Below are 19,873 nucleotides of genomic sequence, written 5' to 3' on the forward strand. Positions count from 1 at the left end.
TTTTCACCTTCTAGAAAAAACCTGCATTCCTTGCATTTCTTGGCTCTTGGCCCCTTCCTCCATCTTCAGAGCCGGCAGCACAGCGTCTCGTCTCTGACGTTGCTCCCCTCTGTTTCTATCGCATGGCCTTCTCTTCTGTCTGAGTCAAATCTCCCTCTACTTGCCTCTAAGCCAAGACAATATTCTCATTTTTAAATCCCTAACTTCATCACATCTGTCAAGACCCCTTTTTTTCATATAAGATAACATTCACAGGTTCCAAGCCCTGGATATTTGGGGGAGGGAGGTATTTTCCAGCCAACCACACCTCTCAGACCCTCAGTGTCATCATCTGTTTCGTGAGGATTAAATCATTAATGTAGCTGAAGCACCCAGGACGGTGCCCAGACAACACAAGCACTCAGTAAAACCGAGAGAGGAAAACCCTCACTGAAAGTCTCCCCTGTGGGCCTCAGTTTCTCTGCCTGCAAAATGGGGCAAGAGGAGGGCCAGGTTTGAGGGGTTTCCCAGCTCTTCCATGCCTAGGGTGGCTCCTCTTCTGTCCCCCGTTTTTTGCAGAGGGAAAGCTGAGTTCCCAGGAGACAGCTCCAGTGTCCAGGGGGTGGCCAGGCCAGGCCAGGAAGTGCCCAATTCCTCAAGACAGGTGAGATGAGGGGGTCCCAGGCAGACACGCTCACGCACGCGCACACGCACAAGCACGCAGACGCACACAGCCTGTCTCTCTCTCTCCCCCTCTCAGTGTCTCCCTCCTTCTCTGTCTCTGCATGGAATTCACCCGTCCTTCTCAGGCTGGGGAAGCCCCCGAAACCTGCAATCTGTGCGTGGGGCTCGCCCAGGGCCCAGCAGGTGGGCGGGAGAGGGGCGAGGCCCGAGTGAGTCACGGGGAGGGCCCTCCTGAGGGTTTCCCAGGCCCTGATTCCTACCTGTCCCCAGCTGGGGGCCCAGCACCTGCCGGCCCCTCCCTCCACATGTCACTGAACCTCACGGGTCTGCGTCATTCTAGGGAGAAACAGAGAAAGAGTCAGAGACAGAAACAGAAGGAGTCAGGCAAGGACTGAGTTGGAAAGAGAAAGACAGACATGGGGAGGGGCCAAAAACACAACGATAAGAAACAGGGATAAGAGAGACGGAGAACAGAGAGAAACAGAGATACAGAGGCAGAAACAAAGAGATGAGAAAGATAGATACAGAGACACAGAAAGAAACAGGGAGTGGGGGAGAGAGAGAGAGAGAGAGAGAGAGAGAGAGAGAGAGAGAGAGTGTGTGCGTGTGTGTGTGTGTGTGTGTGTGTCAGGGACTCCCAAGAGCAGAGCAGTGTGCGGTGGCATTTAAGACACTTCCCTCATTCTTGAAATAAAAGAGGAAATTGTGGCCCAGAGGGGTGAGTCACTGTACCTAGAAATGGTAGCACCAGATTACGCAGCACCCCATGACCCCCAAACCTCAGCTTTCCTTTCGCTGAGAAACACCTTGTAACCCCACTCACACCCTGGGTTTCACAGGTGGGAAAACCAAGGGTCAGCGGAGTGAAGCCGCCTGCCCAGGGTCAGCCGGGAGCAAGTGACAGCGCGGGGTCTGCAGCCCACCTGGTCCGACTATCCGCCTTCCTGTTTCCCCACCTCACACTCATTCGTGTCTCCATCAGTCTCTCCTCCAGCTCCAAGAGGAGCCCATTCTACAGATGAGGAAACTGAGGCTCAGAAGGAGGACATTGGCATTGGCTCTTTGTGTTGTATAGTTTAGTAATATTGGATCATCAGTTTTAACAAATATACCACAGTAATGCATAAAGGTTAATAAAAGGGAAAACTACTTTCTGCATGGTTTTCCAGCAGAAAACTGCTCTAAAAAAATAAATAAAAGGAAAGGAAGACATCTGTTGGCCCAGGATGACCCAACCAAGGAGCTGTCCACCTCAGCACTTGTCAGCATGATGATGACACGATGACACGTAACCACTTCTCTTCCCAGCCTGCACGCAGGGAGGAAACACAGGGCCAGAGTCTAGTGATGGCAATTTGTTTGTTTTGTTTTGAGCACTTAATATGCACCAGGCTCTGCAGCAGGAGCCTTCTGTGCATTCTTTCATCCCCCAACACACCAGTCCTAGGAGAGAGGCACTTGCTATCTCAATTTTCCAGATAAGAAGCCTGAGGCACAGAGAGGTTGAGTAAGCTGCCTGAGGCCACACAGCTGGCAGCTCTACTAGCTCTTCAGAGAAGATTTCTTTGGGACTTTTCTTACTTTATCTTAAAATTACTAGCTTAAGGCTTCAAGGAATAGTATAATCATTATCATAGTACTATTCTCTCCCTCTCTCCCTTATTGTATGCCGGCCACCCTGCTGTTCCTAGCTCTCATCAGGTACATTTCCACCTCAGGGCCTTTGTACCTGCTGTTTCCTCTTCCTGGAGCCTCTTCTGATACACATTTGCTCAACTTCTTCCCACTCTGCATTCAGCCGCCGCTCAAATGCCACCACCTCAGAGAAGCCCCCGGGATTGCCCTGCTTACAACAGCACATGCCTCACTCGCAACCCTCATGCCTTCCTGGACCCACTTTGTTTTTCTCCATTTTACTTATCGCCACTTAACATCCATAGATCAGAAATTAGGTATCTGCTTCCCGCCCCATTGTCAACACCACAAGGACAGGGACTGCATTTTGTTCCCTAGGTCCTTGGTAAATATTTGTTGAAGGAGTCTAGTGAGCCCTCCGGGAGGACCCGCCAATGTCCAAGCCATATCACCTGCCTTAAATTAGTCTGATTGATCAGAAACACCTGAAGGCGTGTTTTTCTTTTACATTTTATTTTACTTTATTTTGTAAGTGAACGTGAACATTTTCAAACACACAGAAAAGGAGGGAGAATATATACACATAAAGAGTCCTCAGACCCACCACCTTGATAAGACTGACATTATGAATTTTACCGTTTTGCCTGTATTTTTCTCTAAACTATTTGAAAGTCAGTAGAGGTCAGAGAGGCTGGTTAGGAGGCCCTTGGAGGCTGACTTGGTGGAGAGACAGTGGAAATGAGAGAAAAGTCTGGGGAAGCCCATGAGACTGAGTGGGATCATCAGGATTTGATAACAGACTGGGTGTGTGGGGTGAAGCTAACAGAGGATTCAAAGGGGAGGTCTGTGTTTCTTGCTCGGGTAAATAGCAGATGGATATTTATTCAAACAGAAAACCCCAGAAGAGAAAGAGTTGTGGAGGCGGAGAATCAGCCTTCAGTTTAAGACACGTGGAGTTTAAAATGCCTATGGGACAACCAAACTTATAAAGAGGCCTGAACTGGAGATGAAGATTTGGGAGTAGATACATGGAAATTAGAGGTAATTACGAGCATGAAAATGGTGAGATTTTACACAGAACAGGGCACTTTAGGGTGGGAAGACGAGGACCTTAGATAAAACAAGAGGTACACCAACAGGAAGAAGACAGATATATTCGAAGCACCAGAAGCAAAGAGATGAGAATGTTTAAGAAGGAAGAAGTGTTCAATCTCAATGCTGCTGGGAAGGTAAGGACTGAAAAGAATCTATTGGATTTTGTTTCAAGGGAAAACAGTTTCAATGAAATAATGGGGGTTGAAATCACATTGCAGTGCCTGAAAGACAGGAAGTATAGACAACTTTTTCAATAATTTGGCTGTTTAATTGAAGGCAATGAGTTCTGTAGGTAGATATTTCAACCCTGCCACATAGGAAAATTTCATTTAGGTGTACATATCACAGGAAGTTTACTTTTCACCTCCAGCCTGACTTATTACTGTGGCAGGAAGACTGGCTTGAAGAAACACGACCTGCTGTATATAATATAATACTGTATATTATAGTATAGAATACTATAAGAAAGGAAAGGCCACGTCAGATGAAACCGCTGCTATTGTATGATGAGATCCTGTGAGATCAAACATGTAAATCTGTGCAGATCTTGGAGTGCAGGCATCGCCCAACCTTCAAGACAGTAGACTAATAGAATTTGAGGTCTGAGAAAGATCTTAAGAGGTGATCAAATCCAGCTTTCTCATGTCTCAGGGAAGAAGTGGGGACCAGACAAGTTATCCACATGTACAAGGTCAGTGGCCAAGCTGGGACTCCCATAAGTAAATTTCCCCATTCATAATTGCCCATTATTTTTTCCATTACAGTACAATTTTTTAAAGAAACGTATCTGTTGTACACTTCTGTTTACTAAAGTACTAATTAATGTTCAACGTAAAAAATTCAAACAATAGAGATCTAAAAAGCGGAAAGTGAAAGTCCTCCATTTTCCTGCCTCCCAAAAACCATTATATTTTTTTCAGATTTTTCCTATGCTTATATATTTATGTTGGTCATAAATAAGACTATTTATATCAATGTATGTATGTATGCATCTAATCTGTATATAGCAACTTGCTTTTTTTTCTTTTAACAATATACCACAGACAACCTCTCTGCCAATATTTATAAGTCTAGCACATATCCTTTCTAGTGGATACATAACATTCCATTTTATAGATATAGCCTCATTTAATTGTTTAATCCTCTTTAAAACAATATTTAGGTTTTTTTCCAATTATGATTAATGTATAATTAGCATCTTGTATATGTATGTTATATATAATATATAAGTACATATTACATATATACACACATATATATTTCATACTTGTTGAAATATTTCCATACAATAAATTTCTTCAAAATGGAAAAAAAAAAAAAGTAAATAGAGAAGTCAATGACATTCACCCCCTAAATATTTCAGAGGGCATTGGTTAAAAATAAGAACACTTTCCTTGCACAACCACAAAACTATTTTCACAACAGCAATATTTATTTTTCTGGCTTAAGTATTTTAAGGTAAATTGTAGACATTAGGTTATTTCACCTCCAACTATTTCAGCGTGCATCTCTAAATGATAAGGACATTTTCCTAGGTAACCACACCATTTTCCCTCCTCACCAAACTAGCAAATATCATGACGTTATCTAATAATCAGCCCACATGCAAATTTCCCAGGGGACAAGTTTTTATCACCATTTTACAGCTGAGGAAATCGAGGGGTTAAACTCCCTGTCTGAGGTCCCACTCCAGGAAGACGCGGAAATAGTTTCTGAACCCAGGAAGTCTTGGGACGGGGCTGTGACCACCGCCACATGAGTCAGGACGGAGCCAGCCCCCGCTGCTCCGTCTGGGCCCGCTGGCCGCACCCTGGGAAGGGAAGTTTTGAGGGGGTGACGTGGGGGAGAAGGAGGAGGTGCCCACGCATCTGGAGCTGACTCGCTCTTTCGCAAAATGACTGGGAGGAGCCCCCGGGGCCACAAAACCGCCTCCTTCCCCGGGGCCAGCCAGAGAAGAGAGGTTCAGGCTGGCCGCGGACCGGAGCCGCCCCGCCAGACATGGGCCGCCCGCTGCCACTGCCGCTGCTGCTGCTCCTGGCTCACATCTGCATCCCAGGTAGGACCGGCGCTGGGTCTGACGGTGAGGGCCCCAGGATCGGCTGGGTGGTGGGACGGTGGCTGGGTTCCCCGGCCTCCCCACTCAAATCGTAATTCTCGAGCGATCTGCAGTCCTTGCACGCCGCAGCTGCTCGAAAGCACTCGTGGAGCGAAGGCATTTAACAGCCACCCTTAAGTGAGCGCGCTCGTTACGCCAGGTGCTCTTCTGAGCTCCGTCCTTGCGATTTCAAACTGGGCGGGTAAGGACACCGAGGCACAGAGAAGTTAAGTAACTGGCCCGTGGTCACACAGCCAGTCCTAGAATAAGTGGGATTCTGACCCCGCCGGGGCGCGCCCCCCCAGGGCTCTCCACCCTGTGGAAGCCTCCCCTAGAGACAGAGAGGACCACGCCCCATTTTACAGACGGTCCAGAGTGGCCAAGCGCGGCACAGCCAGGCGCGGAGGCCGAGGTTTGTCCCTAGAGGACCCTTCCCTTTCTCCAGCCCCTCGCCGACCTGACCCTCTCACCTCCTTCCCCCGGAGAATGTGGACGAACCGGTTGAGAAATGGGAGGAAATTGAGAAGGAACTGAGTTGGGGGGGGGGGCGGCGCGGCAGGGGGTGGCGATGAATAACGCGGAAAGCTCTCGGGACCGCGGGAGGCCGAAAATGAGTAACCTGGAGCTTGGGGCGGAGAAGGGACGTCGGCCGGGCCCTGGAGGGCCAGACAGAGCCTCGGGGCGGGGATAGAGCCGCTGTCTGCAGATAAGGCGCGGAGGGAACGTCTGGAGCTGCTAGTGGGCGGGGTCAGAACGCAGGGGCGGGGATAATGGGCGGGGTCAGAACCTCGGGGAGGAGCTAGTGGGCGGGGAGAGACGATGGGGCGGGGATAGTGGGCGGGGTCAGAGCCTCGGGGCGGAGCTAGAAGGCCGGGAGAAAATGTCGGGGCGGTTACTGAGCGGGGTTAGAACCTCGGGGCGGAGCCAGTGGGCGGGGAGAGAAGCTCTGGGTGGGGGTACTGGGCGGAGTCAGAACCTCTGGGCGGAGCTAGAGGACAGGGAGACAACGTCGTGGGGTTAGTGGGCGGGGTTAGAACCTCGGGGCGGAGCCAGTGGGCGGGGAGAGAAGCTCTGGGTGGGGGTACTGGGCGGAGTCAGAACCTCTGGGCGGAGCTAGAGGACAGGGAGACAACGTCGTGGAGTTAGTGGGCGGGGTTAGAACCTCGGGGCGGAGCCAGTGGGCGGGGAGAGAGGCTCGGGGCGGGGCTAGTGGGCGGGAACGTCGAGGAGGGGCCATTGAGTGGGGACCGAACCTGAACTGGGGGCAGTGGGCGGTCCAGCACCAGGGGTACAGGCTCTGGGGTGAGGGTAGAACGCCTCCAGAGAGCTCTCGCGCCGGGATAGACCGAGGGCCGGCGGGCTGGTAGAAAGGGTTCAAACGGGATCAGGGCTCGACCTCCCAGATTGTCAGAGGGGCGGGGACAGGGCTTCAGGAAAGCCCCCGCGCCAGGACAGAATTAAGTGGAAAACGATCCAGGGGCGGGACTTTAGGGGGGACTTGTGGGCCGGGACAGAACGTCGGGCTAGAGACAGAGAAGTACAGCCGGCACTCAGCGCCGAAACGGAGGGGCCGGGCAGAACGCGGGGCATGAAGCCGAGTGGACGAGGCCGTTTGACTTGGTCCTTGCACCGGGGCACGCAGCGGCGAGAGCGGGGCCCTGGCGCAGAGCGGCTAACTGCCTGTCTTCTCCAGCCTCGTGGGGCCTGCGGTGCATGCTGTGTGAGAGGAGCGGGCACTGCCAGGAGGGCGAATGTCCCCCCGGCCAGGACCTCTGCAGGACCACGATCCTACGCATATGGGAAGGTGAGCTCCCCTTCCCCAGCGCCACCGAGAAACCTCACCAGTAATCAGGGAAATGCAGTTACAACAAGGAGACCCCACTTCACACCCTTCAGACTGACAAGCATTTAAATCTGACAGTGCCAGGGTTGGTGAGGATGTGGAGCGGGGACCATGCTGGGGTACGGGTGGGGGCAGTAAACTGGTCCGCCACCTCAGGCAGAGATTTGGCAAGTTCTAATAAAGATGGAGATTAGCATGGCCTCCAACCCAGCAGTTCAACTCCTGGATATACAGACACTCCAAAGAACCTGGGTTCCTTTGCCCCAGGATACAGGTATAAGAATGTTCTTAGCAGCACTGGATGTGCCATGGAAAATTGGAAACAACCTAAAGTCCAGCAGCAGCAGAAGAGAAACACTGTGGTATGATCACTTAATGGAATGTTCTGCAGCAGTATAAGGAAGGAACTAGATAGAGCTTCATGTATCAAACATAGATCCATCTCGAAAACAGAAGATTGAGAGAAAAAAGGATGTCACAGCGTACGATACCTTTTTATAGAAAATCTGTAAAGCAGTAGCGTATGTTGTTGTGCTCACATAAGTGTAAGGGTTACTAAACCAGTGGTGGCTTCTGGACCGGCGTGGGAGGAGTGGGATTTGAGAGGGGTGTGAGGAGGGCTTTAACTGCATCATTAATATTTTATTTATTTTTAAAACACCTGAAACAAGCACAGCAAAATGCTGCTAATGTTTTACAAAGTTAGGTAATGAATACACAGTATGTATTGTATCATTCTCTTATACTTTTTTGGTAAGCTTGAAGAACTTCCTATCAGAGACATCTCCCAGCTGAGATTACTAAACTAGGGGAGTAGGTAGACCCAGAAGGTCCCAGTGACACTGTTGTCACTAAGAAGGGGAAGGGTCCCCGTGAGTGTGTTGGGGGATAGAGGCGTTGCAGGGCAGGGTGGAAAAACTCCTGGATCCCAACAAGAGAAGAGGACTAGCCAGGATCAGCCCTGGGAGTGTCAGAGGCTGGTTGGGTCCAGGGGACGGTCTGGGTGATGGAGATCCATTCCTTACAGGGGGTGAAGAGCTGGAAGTGGTGGAGAGAGGATGCGCCCACCGAGAGAAGGACAACAGGACCATGACATACCGGACAGGGGTGCAGATCATCACCCTTATAGAGGCAGTGTGTGGGTCAGACTTGTGCAACCAGCCCAAACCTGGTAAGTAGGCCAGCCTTGCCATCCCCAACCCCAAACCATCACCACCCCCAACTCCTTCTCATCAGGGTCCCATCTGTTTTAGTTTTCTAGGCTGCTCAAGCACATACCATGAAATGGGTTGGCTTAAACAAGGGGGATTTATTAGCTTATGGTTTTGAGGCTGAAAGAAAGTACAAATCAAGGCGATGCTTTCTCCCCAAAGACTGTGGTATTCTGGAGCTGGCTACCAGCAATTCTTGGTTCCTCTCTGTCACGTGGCAAGGCACATGGCAGCATTTCCTGGTCTCTTCCTTCTCTTTTGGGTTCTGTTTCAGTTGTTTTGTTTCCTGTGGCTTTCTCTCTCTCATGTCTGACTTCATTCCATTTATAAAGGACTCCTGTCCTGCTTGGGCTGGGCCACACACACCTTAACCAAAGTAGCCCCAGCAACTGTCCCACTTACAAGGAGTTCACACCCACAGGAATGGGTTAGATTTAAGAACATGTTTTTCTGGGGGTACATACAGCTTCAAACCACCACAGAATCCCACCCCCAACCCTAATTCCATGCCTTACCTTAGTACCAACCCCAACTCAAAGCCATCCTCATCTTAAGCACATCCCCACGCCCATCTCCAGCCCAGCCCCAGCCCCAACTCAACCTCATCTCCAATCTCATCCCCAACTTCATTTTACCCCAACACCACATCTCTAGCTCAAACCCACTCTTATTCCAAACACATCCCTAACTCCATTCCCAAATCAACCCCATCCTCATCTCAAAGTGTCTCCAATCCCACTTCCAACTATGAACTTCTCCCCAATCCCAGCCCCCCAGCCCCACCCTGCACATGTTTATATTTATGATTGTGTGTATAAGATACCACAGCTGCCCTTAAGAAGCTCCTACATACACACCCACTTCTGAGGTAGATCAGGTGTCTCAATGGTATTTTGCCACCTAATTTTTTCCATGGGGACAGGAGATGGTCCAGGCAACAGACGCTGAGAGGCCAAGATAATAGCAGATCAAAGTTATTAATGGGAGTCAGAAGAGGAGGGATCCGATGGCTGAAGTGGGCTGGGAAGCAACCTGGTCCTGGACTTGGGCAGTGAAAAAAGATGTAAGGAAACTTCCACATGTCCTTTTGCCAAGTTTCACGTTTTTAGGTTCTGGTTAATTTAAGAAAAAGACATAAAAAGGGTCAAATTCTCCAAATTCTAGCTGGAGAGGAAGGGTGGGGAAGGCATGCATCCCTGTTGCATGGTGAAGCAGAGATTTTTTTGTGTGGCCCTGGAGAGGAAGGAAATCCGTTCAGGCCAGTCCAGCCACGCTGACATCAGTGAACAGAGCACATAGTTTTTGCACAGGATTTTCTTCGTTTTTCATCCATCCTGATTCTGCCTGATTTTCATCCATCCTGTTTCAAACATTCCTCTGCTGGTTGGGAATGAAGCTGATGTTAATTTTCAAGGAAGTGACACGAGAGAGGATGGCAGCTTCCTCTTTTGGTTAAATGTGATTAAGGAAAGAATACTTGGGTCTAAGTAAATGCTTCTAATAATAGTTGGTTTAACACACCCTGTACTTATGTGAAGCTGGGTATTCATCATGGGGCCATGGCAAAGCCCCAGCACCAGACAGTGACTGTTAAAATCGGGGAGGGCTGGGTGGCAGAAGCACGAGGCAGTCTGGACTGGAGAGAAAGTGTGAGTGAGCAGCAGATAGGAGGAAACGAAGCCATGTCAGCGAATAACACCCCAAGGGAGAACGCTTACTGTGAAAAATGAAAAGGGGCTAAGAGAGTCCTGAAGATCACCCACAAATTAGAAGAGCCGCGTTAGAAGAAGAATTCACAAAGGAGACCCGTAAATGCTGGGAGTCTGCTGTTTTGGCAGTGATGGCAATTTGTGTTTTCATTTTCAAGGACGTTCATGTAAGAAGACATGGGTTATTGGCCTTTTAGTTATTTTTCTTTCAAAGAAGAATTAAGCTGTGGATGGAAATGATTCACGTAATTACAGCTACTGGCATGCCAGTTGAGAGCCTTGGCGGAGGCAGCACTCACTTCTCTAAGGCTTGGCCCCAACTCAACCCAGATATCTGGGGTCAGGAAGCGGAGGGTGTGCCAGGCATGGGAAACGGTGTGAGCCGAAGCATGAGCAGAGGGATGAGTCTGGGGTTTTACAAGGAAGAGGAACTGATCCCACTGGTGTGGACTGGATGAAGCTTCACGTGAGAGACGAAGTTACCAAGGATCGACAAAGGGAAGCTTTGACTCCTGAGATATCTTCATTATCTCTTGCATTACAAATTGCCCCAAACTTAAAACCAAAGGAAATACTTATTTTTTCACAAAATTTCTAGAAGGAGAAGAATCCAGGCACAATTTAGAGAAGGGGTTCTGGCTCAGGCTCTTTCAGGAGATTGCAGCGAGATCTTGGCCAGGGCTGTGGCCCTTTGCGGGCTCCCAAGGTAGCTGCACCCATGTGGGTGAACCACTGCTGTTGCTTGGGCAGAGGCTTCAGCTCCTTGTCACATGGAGCTCTGCAGAGGTCCTTGTAACATGGCAGATGCGTTCTTCTGGAGAGTGATCCAAGACAGAGTCGGGTGAAGTTGCAGTGTCTCTTAGGATCTAGCCACCCAAGTCATGCACCATCGTTTCCGCCATCTGCTGTCGGTTACAAGGGTCATCCCTAATCTTTATGGGAAGGAACTACACAGGGGCCTGAACGCCGGGGGCGGGGATCAGTGGGGGCATCTTGGAGGGTGGCTACCACGCAGAGCAACAGGAGTCTTTTAGGCATTTGTACATTCATCCTTCCTTCCATCCATTGAACAACCCTGCCCTGTGCTGGGTGGTACTGGGACACAGTGGTGATCAAGACAGCCCTGGTTCTGCCTTCAGAGACTCGCAGTCCAGTGGGAGAGACAGTCCTGCCCCCAGACAGTGTCAGCCCAGAGAGATCAGAGCTGGGATGGGGGACCCCAGGAGCCCTTGGGGGCCCCGAGGAGAAACCTGATACAGCTTGGGGTGGGGGGGGTCAGGGAGGACTTCCTGGAGGAGGTGAAATTAGAACTGACACCTGAAGAATGAGAAGCAGTTAGGGAAAGCAAAGGAAAGTAGGGCACAAGGCAAAGGTGTTCCAGACAAAGGCGTTGCATGCGCAAAGGTCCAGATTTAAGTCTGGGTGTGTATGTTCGGGGACTGAGAGAAGTCAGTGTGGAGTAGAGAGCCTAAGGGGCTAGTGGTGGGAGATGAGGCAGGACAGCTGGCCAGGACCCAGTCTTTGATGGGCCTTTGAATGCCACACTGAGGAGTTTGGATTTTTATTCTGAGAGCAGTAGGGAGCCATGGAAGGGTTTTGCGCAGCAGAGAGACAGAAGCAGATCTGGGTGTTAGAAATAGCCTTCTATGGCCACGTGGGGATATGGGGGGTGGGGTGGGGCAGGGAGGAAAGACTGGAAACCAGGAGGCCAGAATGCAAGCTGGTATTGAAAGAGGTCTGAGCTGGATAGGAACAGGGGCCTGGAAAGGAGGAGATGGATTCTAGAAAGGTTCAGAAGGCAGAATAGGCAGGGCTTCATGACTGGCTGAAAGTGGGATAAGAAGGAATTGATGCTGAGGCAAGTTGTCCAAGAAGCTGGATCTCTAGGACTCCCCCCATGGAGTCTCATCTTCCTGCCTTTCCCCCAACCAGTATGGGTTTCCACCTTTCCCCGAAGCCGCTACCTTGAATGCATTTCCTGTGCCTCGTCAGACTTGAGCTGTGAGAGGGGCATGGACCGGAGCCTGCAGTGCCGCAACCCTGCAGAACAGTGTCTGGAGGTGGTGACCCACCAGAGCCAGGAAGGTAAGTCCAAACGGCCCGCAGCTCCCCTTCTGTACTTTGCTCCTCCCCAAGGTTGCACTTAACAGCAACCCTCCAATAACAGTGACGCAAAAGGTAGAAGGTTAATTCTCTTGTATATGAAAAGTCCAGATGTAGGAAGTCCAGGGCTGCTAGGACAGTTCCACAGTCACCAGGAACCCACATGACTTTTCATTTCTTACATATGGCCTCTATTCTCAAGATTGCCTCATAGACCAAAGCACCAGACCTCATATCCAAGTTCCAGTAAGGATGAAAGAAGAAGAGGGGCAAAAATGGGGGCACCTTTTCTCTCATAGGAGGTCTCCTTTCAGGAAGTCCTGTAAACCACTTCTACTTAAATCATGTTGGTCAGAACTTAATCGCATGTCTACATCAAGCAGCAAAGGAGCTGGAAAACAGTCTTTTGGCTAGATCTGTGGCTGCCCAAAATAAGCTGAGGGTCCTATTATAAAGACTGAAGCAGAGACTGGATGAATGACTGCTGGGGTGAACAAATCCAGGCTCAGCCCCCGACCAACCATTTGACTTCTCTCCACTGCCCCCTACAGGGAGTTCAGGGGATGAGCGCTACTCCCGCGGCTGTGGCTACATTTCCGGCTGCCCGGGCCCCACTGGCTTCCATAATGACCAGACCTTCCACTTCCTGCAGTGCTGCAACACCACCAAATGTAACGGGGGGCCAGGTAAGAGGCCAGCGGACCTGGCGTGAGGCCTGGGATCGGGTGGGGAGGTGGGCTGGGGCAGATCGCCGCACAATTACTCTCAGGCAAATCATTTCCCCTTATTGGGTCCCCATTTCCTCCTATGAAAAATGGGTGCATTGAGCCCTCTCTCCAAGAGATGAGACTGAGCCATGGAGACTATGAGCTTTCCTTCTTCTCTGTGCTCTCTGCCTCCTACCTCTCTCGAATCCTTCCACCGCTCACCACCTCCCGTGCCACCAGCCCCGCCCAAGCCCCCATCTCCTGTTACCTGAACCGTTGCAGAACCCTCCACTCTTGTCTTCCTGCTTCCACTCCTGCCACTCGGGAGGTAATGCTCTCAACACAGCAGCAAGAGGCATTTCTAAAAAATATATAAATCAGATTGTGTCACCCCCCCTGCCTCAAGCACTTCAGTGAGCTTGCGCTTAGAATTTAAAACCCAAAGGCTTTACTACAGCCTCCATAATCTGGCACCTGTCTGCCTCATGGTCTTCGTTTAGTTTCTACAACTGCCACGCACCATCCTGCCTCATAGCCTTTTTTTTTTTAAATAAATCTTTTAAAAATCTTATTTATTTATATTTAATTGTGGTAAAATATCCATAACATAAAAATCATTTTAGCTATTTTAAGTGGACAGTTCTTTGACATTGAGAACATTGACAAGACTGTGTCACTTTCACCACTATTTATTCCCAGACTATTTTCATCATCCCAAACAGAAACTCATAGTCATTTGGTGATAACTCCCCCTTCTCCCCCCACCCCCACCCCGGTAACCACTACTCTGCCTTCTGTCTCTACGAATTTGTTTATTCTAAGTATTTCATGTAAGAGAAATTATACACTATTGTCCTTTTCTGTCTGGCTTATTTCATTCAACATGATGTCTTCAAGGTTCATCCATGTTGTCCCATGTACCAACGTTCAGTTATTTTTACAGCTGAATAATATTCCACTGTGTGGACAGACTACATTTTCTTTATCCATTCATCTGTTGATGGACACTTGGGTTGCTTCCACCTTTTGGCTGTTGTGAATAATGCTGCGGTGAACACTGGCATAATATATCTGAGTCCTTGCTTCTGATTCTTTGGGGTATAATATCTAGGAATGGAATTGCCAGGTAATTCTATGGTAATTCTATGTTTAACTTTCTGAGGAATCGCCAAACTGTTTTCCACAGCAGCTGCCCCATTTTACATTCCTGCCAACGGTGTTTGAGTGTTCCCATTTCTCTGCATCCTTGCCAACACTTTTTATTTTCAGATGTTGTTTTTTATTAACCCTAGCCATCCTGGAGGGTGTGAAGTGGTATCTCATTGAAGTTTTAATTTGCATTTCTCTGATGGCTAATGATGTTGAACTGCCTCATGGCCTTTGCACGTGCAGTGTCCTTCACCTGGAACGCGTCTCCCCCCAAGGCTTCTCATCCGTGAGATCTCAGCTTTAATGTGTGGACCTCAGGGAAACTTTCCCTGCTCCTCCTTCCGGGAGAATCTAGACCCCTCTTTTTCTATTAACCAGCACGGTCCAACAGAACTTTACACCGTGATGAAAATGGTCAATTTCTGTGCTGTCCAATGTGCTAGCCACTAGCTATTGAGCCCTTGAAATGCGAATTTTTTGTTTTATTTCCTGTTAATTAATTTAAAGTTAAATTTAAACAACCGCCTGTAGCTAATGGCTACCATATTGGACAATGTCAGTCTAAACTTCCAGCTCGGTGAGGGCAAGGACTGTTTCGTGCCTGGTCAGGTGGGGCCTCCTGGAGCGAGTTGAGAGTTGGAATTTGTCTCACCAGCCCTGGAGAATCGTCCAGGAGAAACTGCCATTCCAATGCCTGACCACCAGGTGGCTCCAGGCCCTCAGCCAGAGTGGTGACATAAGCCAGGCAGAAGGGGCCCCTGTGCTAATTTTGTTGGTCTCTTGCTCCTTCCTTCTCCTAAGTCCTGGAGCTTCAAAAACTGCCACTGAACGGCTTGCAGTGTTACAGCTGTGAGGGCAACAGCACCCATGGATGTTCTCGGGAAGAGACTTCCCTCATCTCCTGCCACGGCCCCATGAACCAATGTCTGAAAGCCACAGGCTCTAAAGGTGATGCCCTTTGGAAAGCCGGGAGGGGATACTGATTGGGGGGTGGGGGATCCCCCAAGAGTGTGACTTCCAATTAAGCTGAACTTAATTGAGGTGGCATTTCCTGAGCAAAAGGTGGGACTTCCTTTGAGAATGTGGAAATTATAGTGAAGAATTAGGACCTGTCCATTAGGGAGGTAGACATTTTGGCCATAGCAATGTAGATAGCTTTGGGGGTGGGATTTCCTGTGGGTGGGTGGGACTTCCTGTGGACACTGTGGACTTACACCCTGTGACATCCTGGGAAAGTCTCAACTCCAGTGGTTTTCAACCTTTTTGGTCTCAAGACTCCTTTACACTCTTAAAAATGGTTTATGTGGTTATATCTATCGATATTTACTACATTAGGAATTAAAGCTGAGAACATTTAAAATGATTTATTAATTCATTCAAAAATTACAGTGGGACCCCTTATGTGTTAACCTACTTTTAAAAATAACTATACTTCCCAAAACATGTAACGAGAAGGGAGTCATTGTTTAACATTTTTGCATACCTCTTTAATGTTTGGCTTAATAGAAAACAGCTGGATCCTTATATCTGCTTCTGATGCAATATCGCCTGTCCTGTAGTTTCTGGAAAACCCCACTGTACACTTTGAAAAGGGCAAATCATGTCGTAGCATTAGTATAAGAGGAGTTCTGACTCGGACTTTGGACCCCACCGCCACTCTCTTCAGGGGGCAGTGGAGAAGGCACCCACTGCGAGGTGGCAGGTCACACATAGGGAATTCCATGCCGGGGGTCAAAAGCTGGGGGTCTCATGCAGTCTTCTCTTTCCTCAGGGCTGGGGACTCCGAACTACACAGTGAGAGGCTGTGCAACCCCCTCATGGTGCCAAAGCCTCCACGTGGCTGATGGCTTCAGCCTGATCCACCCCAATGTCTCCTGCTGTACCGGAAATGGCTGTAACCACCCAATTCGGGACATCCAGCCCCGCAGGGGGACCGCGCCCCGTCCTGGCCCTGCCCAACTCAGTTTCACCTTCACCCTGCTGATGACTGCAAGACTGTGGGGGGGCACCCTCCTCTGGACCTGAACCCAGAAGCCCCCCTGCCCTGGCTGGATCCAGGGGACCCCTTACCCCAGGACCACCCTTCCCTCAGCTCCCAGCCCAGTGGACTTGCTGTGTGACCTCAGGCCAGTGTGCTTTCCTCTCTGAGCCTCAGCTTTCCCAGCTGTGAAAACACCTACCTCACAGAGTTGTGAGAACCTGAGGCGAAAAGCTGGAGAAAGGCTGCGGGCCGGCAGAAGAGCTCTTGTTATTATTCTAATTATTATTTTTATTATTTAATATTTTATACTTAAGAAATAAAAATTTTTGTACCAGTGATCCATCGCATCTAACTTTGGGAGAATGAATGGAGGTGTGGGGGGAACACCTTTCCGCAGGCTTCTGGAATTAGAGGTCATTGTAGGGCCCCAGTATCCAAGTCCCCTGACTTGGGAACAGTCCTGTCAGGGCTTCCCCTGTAAGCCACCTACACATCTATTTCCTGGCCCCAGATGCAATCCTCCTACTCACCCACCCAAGCACTAACCTTCCAGTTTCTTCTCCCAAACTCCAAAGGTCAAGACTGTTGTTCTAAGAAGGCATGTCTGCATTTCCCAGGGGCTCTGGGACCAAGATGGGAATAGGGGATACCATGATGGCCAGAACTGCCTCAATGCACTGCTCTGGGGGTGGGGACCCCCTTTTCCCTGAGGCTCTCTGGACCGTGTTTCCCATGATACCCTGCAACTGACTGAGAAAAAGACAGAAGTACCATTTCGGAGGCACTCTCGGGGCACAGTATGGATAGATTTCGTGTTTCCCATGGTTCCCTGAGGCAACCTGTAGAGACAAAATTGCATTCCCCATGGGGCCTTGTGGCTAATGAAAAGGAGAGCTTATCTTCCATGGTTTCTGGGGCCAGTGAGGGACAGGATTTCTTTTTAGGACCTCCTCAAATCACTAATCACTACCTGTCACTGTGGTGGCTTAAAGAGGCGGGGCCCATATCTCCATCTCTTGAATATGGGTGGCTTTGGCCAACAGGATGTGCTGGACGTCATTCTGTGCCAGTTTCTGGGCCCAGGCCTTAAGGAACTGTCATTTTCCTCTTCCTGGGTCTTGGAATGCTCTCTCTGGGGAAGCCCAGCTGCCACATAAACGTCTGACTACCCTGAGACTGCTGGGTAGGAAGCTCAAGCAAGTCGTGTTCGGACACCATATAGAGAGAGTTCCCGGTCTGCCCAGCCATCTTGGCCTGGGTGCCAGGCTAGCGAATGAAGGATCCATCTCGGACAGTGCAGCTCCAGCAGCTGTGACGTAGAGAAGATCTGGGGAACCCAGCCAACAGCCAGACCCAAGGCTTGGCTATGTGGGCCCAGGTGAACCCTCCCTTCCATCTCTGCTTGTTCAAGCCAGCCCCTTTTGGGCTCCAGTCCATTGTGAAGCAGAAACACACCAATCTGACTCACAGAACTGTGGGCATTAACAGATTGGTTGTGGTTTTATGTCACTAAATTTTGGGGTATTTTGTTATGCAGTGGTGGTTAACTGGAACAGTTATTCTGTTTGCTTTTCGCCGACTGGCCCCACTATAATCTCAGTGGAGGACAGAGCCTTTTGAGTGCTCACTGCTCTATTCCCAGTAACTAGAATAGTGCATGGAACACAGCAGGTGATGAAGAAAGAAAGGGGGCAAGGAAGGAAAGACTACCCCTTCTGCTAAAACAAAAATTGGGCCACGACTATATCTCCCATGATGCCCTACAGCAGAGGTGAGGTTAAGATCACATTTTCTGAGATGCTCCCTAGTTAAAATGGAGGGTAGTGTCACATTTCCCATGATTTCCTACACAGAGATTGGAGGCTAGAATTATATATCCCCCATGATGGTCTACAGCAAGGAATGAGGCCTGGGAAGTATCTCCCATGAGTTCCCACATCAATTACTGAAGTTAGGAATACATTTCCCATGATTCCTCACAGCAGGGAATGAAGCCAAGACTGTGTCTCCCATGACACCCCATGGCGGAGATGGGAGGCTAGGATTACACATCCCATGGTCTCTACAGCAGACACTGAGGTTAGGAAGACATTTCCCTTGATGTTCTACACCAGGGCTTGTGACGAGTACCTCATCGTTTATGGCTCCCAAGTTTTTGTTCAGGGATCTACGTTGCAAGAAATAAAATCTGTTTAAGCTGACCTCAGCAAAAACAGTCACCTTATTGGAAGTTTAGAATCCAGGTGAGAGCTAGGGCTCCAACCTCAGCAGAAACAGGAAACAGAACTGAAAAGGGTTTCTCCCCATCTTGCAGACTCTGTATCTTTCAGGATCCCTCTCTCTCTCTCTCTCTCTCTCTCTCTGTACTTCTTTCTCTCCCTATGGTTTCCCTTCTGAGCTTCCACTTTATTTTTCTGTATCTCCACAGACTATCTTCCTCTGCATCCCACAAATATGCCCACTGAGATTTCAAATACAAAGAAAGGTTTGAATCCCAGTTCTCAAATTTTAGCTGAGAGATTCTGATGGGGTCCAGTTTGGGTTAGGAAACTGCCTATGAACCCTCTGCTATGGCCAGGGAAGTTCCATTAAAGCCACCGCATACACAACCATCCACAGCTCCCACAGTTCTCACGGTTTGCAGCCCACTCAGCCAGAGCTGGGAAAAAAGACACCGTAAGAGAGTTCCTACCACAAGGATGGGGGGTGGGCAGCTGAAAAGGAAAACAGTGTTGCTTGGAATGTTTTAATCTGCAAGCAGGGCTGCCTCCAGGTATTCTATGTGAATCATGGTTAGATGGTGGCCCAGGCTGCATGTTACAGGACACCCAGCTCAAGAGGTTTGTAACAAAAAGGAAATCAATTATGTCATATAATGAGAGACAATGAGTCAGGGCAGTTCCTGGGTTGACTAACTCAATAGTTCCACCATGTCTGAAAGGGCCCACTCAGGCTTGTCTACTTCATGGCTTCAAGGTGGATGCTGTAGTTCCAGACATCACACCCACATCCAGAGGCAATAGCAAAGGGGCCATCTCCTGCTTGGGTCTCTTTAAAAAATATATATATATATATCAAGGGACACTTACCTCCAAATTAGAATGATCATCTCATGTTGGTAGCCTATATACCTTTTGGGGCCCTGCCTCTTTCTCCAAAACAGTGGGCATAGCAACTGTCTCCCCAGCATCCATTCCTTCCTCTGACCCTAGGGGTGGAGCTTGTGGCTCAAACCTAATCTAATTAGCATAACCCCACCTCCTGATCACAGTCATTGGTGCAGGGATAGGCATATGGCACCATTTGGGCCAATGAGACACAAGGAAAAGTTTGCCACATTTCTGGGGAAAACATGTTTCCCACAGCTGAAGTAGTTTCTTAAGTCTCTTACCTCTCTCAGCCTCTCTCAGTCTATCTCTTTTGGTCTGTCTTCTTCTCTCCCCGCCTATCCCCAGATGTGAAGAAGTGTGGTCCCAGGAGTTTTTGCCAGTCATCTTGCAACATGAAGGGGAGCCAACCTCAGGATGAGAGATGAACCGACCATGCCTAAGTCAGCCCTTCCCCAGAACGTTTTGTTATGTGAACCAGTTCTCTTTCTCTTAAGCCAATTTGGGTTGGATTTGCTGTCACTTGCACTAAAATCCTACTAGACAGACTATCCTGGAATAGGATGGGGAAAGTG

At 49.2% G+C, this 19,873-nt stretch overlaps 1 protein-coding gene across 2 annotated transcripts; it reads left to right on the forward strand.

Moving 5' to 3' along the window:
- Positions 1–5,185: 5,185 nt before the first annotated feature.
- On the forward strand, positions 5,186–16,529 carry PLAUR (plasminogen activator, urokinase receptor). Of its 2 annotated transcripts, XM_037820667.1 has the most exons (7): positions 5,203–5,449; positions 7,182–7,292; positions 8,359–8,502; positions 12,184–12,336; positions 12,906–13,040; positions 15,012–15,158; positions 15,982–16,529. In XM_037820667.1, exons 1-7 carry the CDS (start codon positions 5,392–5,394, stop codon positions 16,233–16,235), a joined length of 1,002 nt encoding a protein of 333 aa, XP_037676595.1. In that variant the 5' UTR covers positions 5,203–5,391; the 3' UTR covers positions 16,236–16,529. The 2 variants fall into 2 exon arrangements, with proteins under 2 accessions (XP_037676596.1, XP_037676595.1); XM_037820668.1 differs by lacking the exon at positions 12,184–12,336 and having other exon boundaries at positions 5,186–5,449.
- The last annotated feature ends 3,344 nt before the right edge of the window (positions 16,530–19,873 follow it).

The sequence above is a fragment of the Choloepus didactylus genome, chromosome 27 (assembly GCF_015220235.1).
Source record: "Choloepus didactylus isolate mChoDid1 chromosome 27, mChoDid1.pri, whole genome shotgun sequence".
Classification (NCBI taxonomy): domain Eukaryota; kingdom Metazoa; phylum Chordata; class Mammalia; order Pilosa; family Megalonychidae; genus Choloepus; species Choloepus didactylus.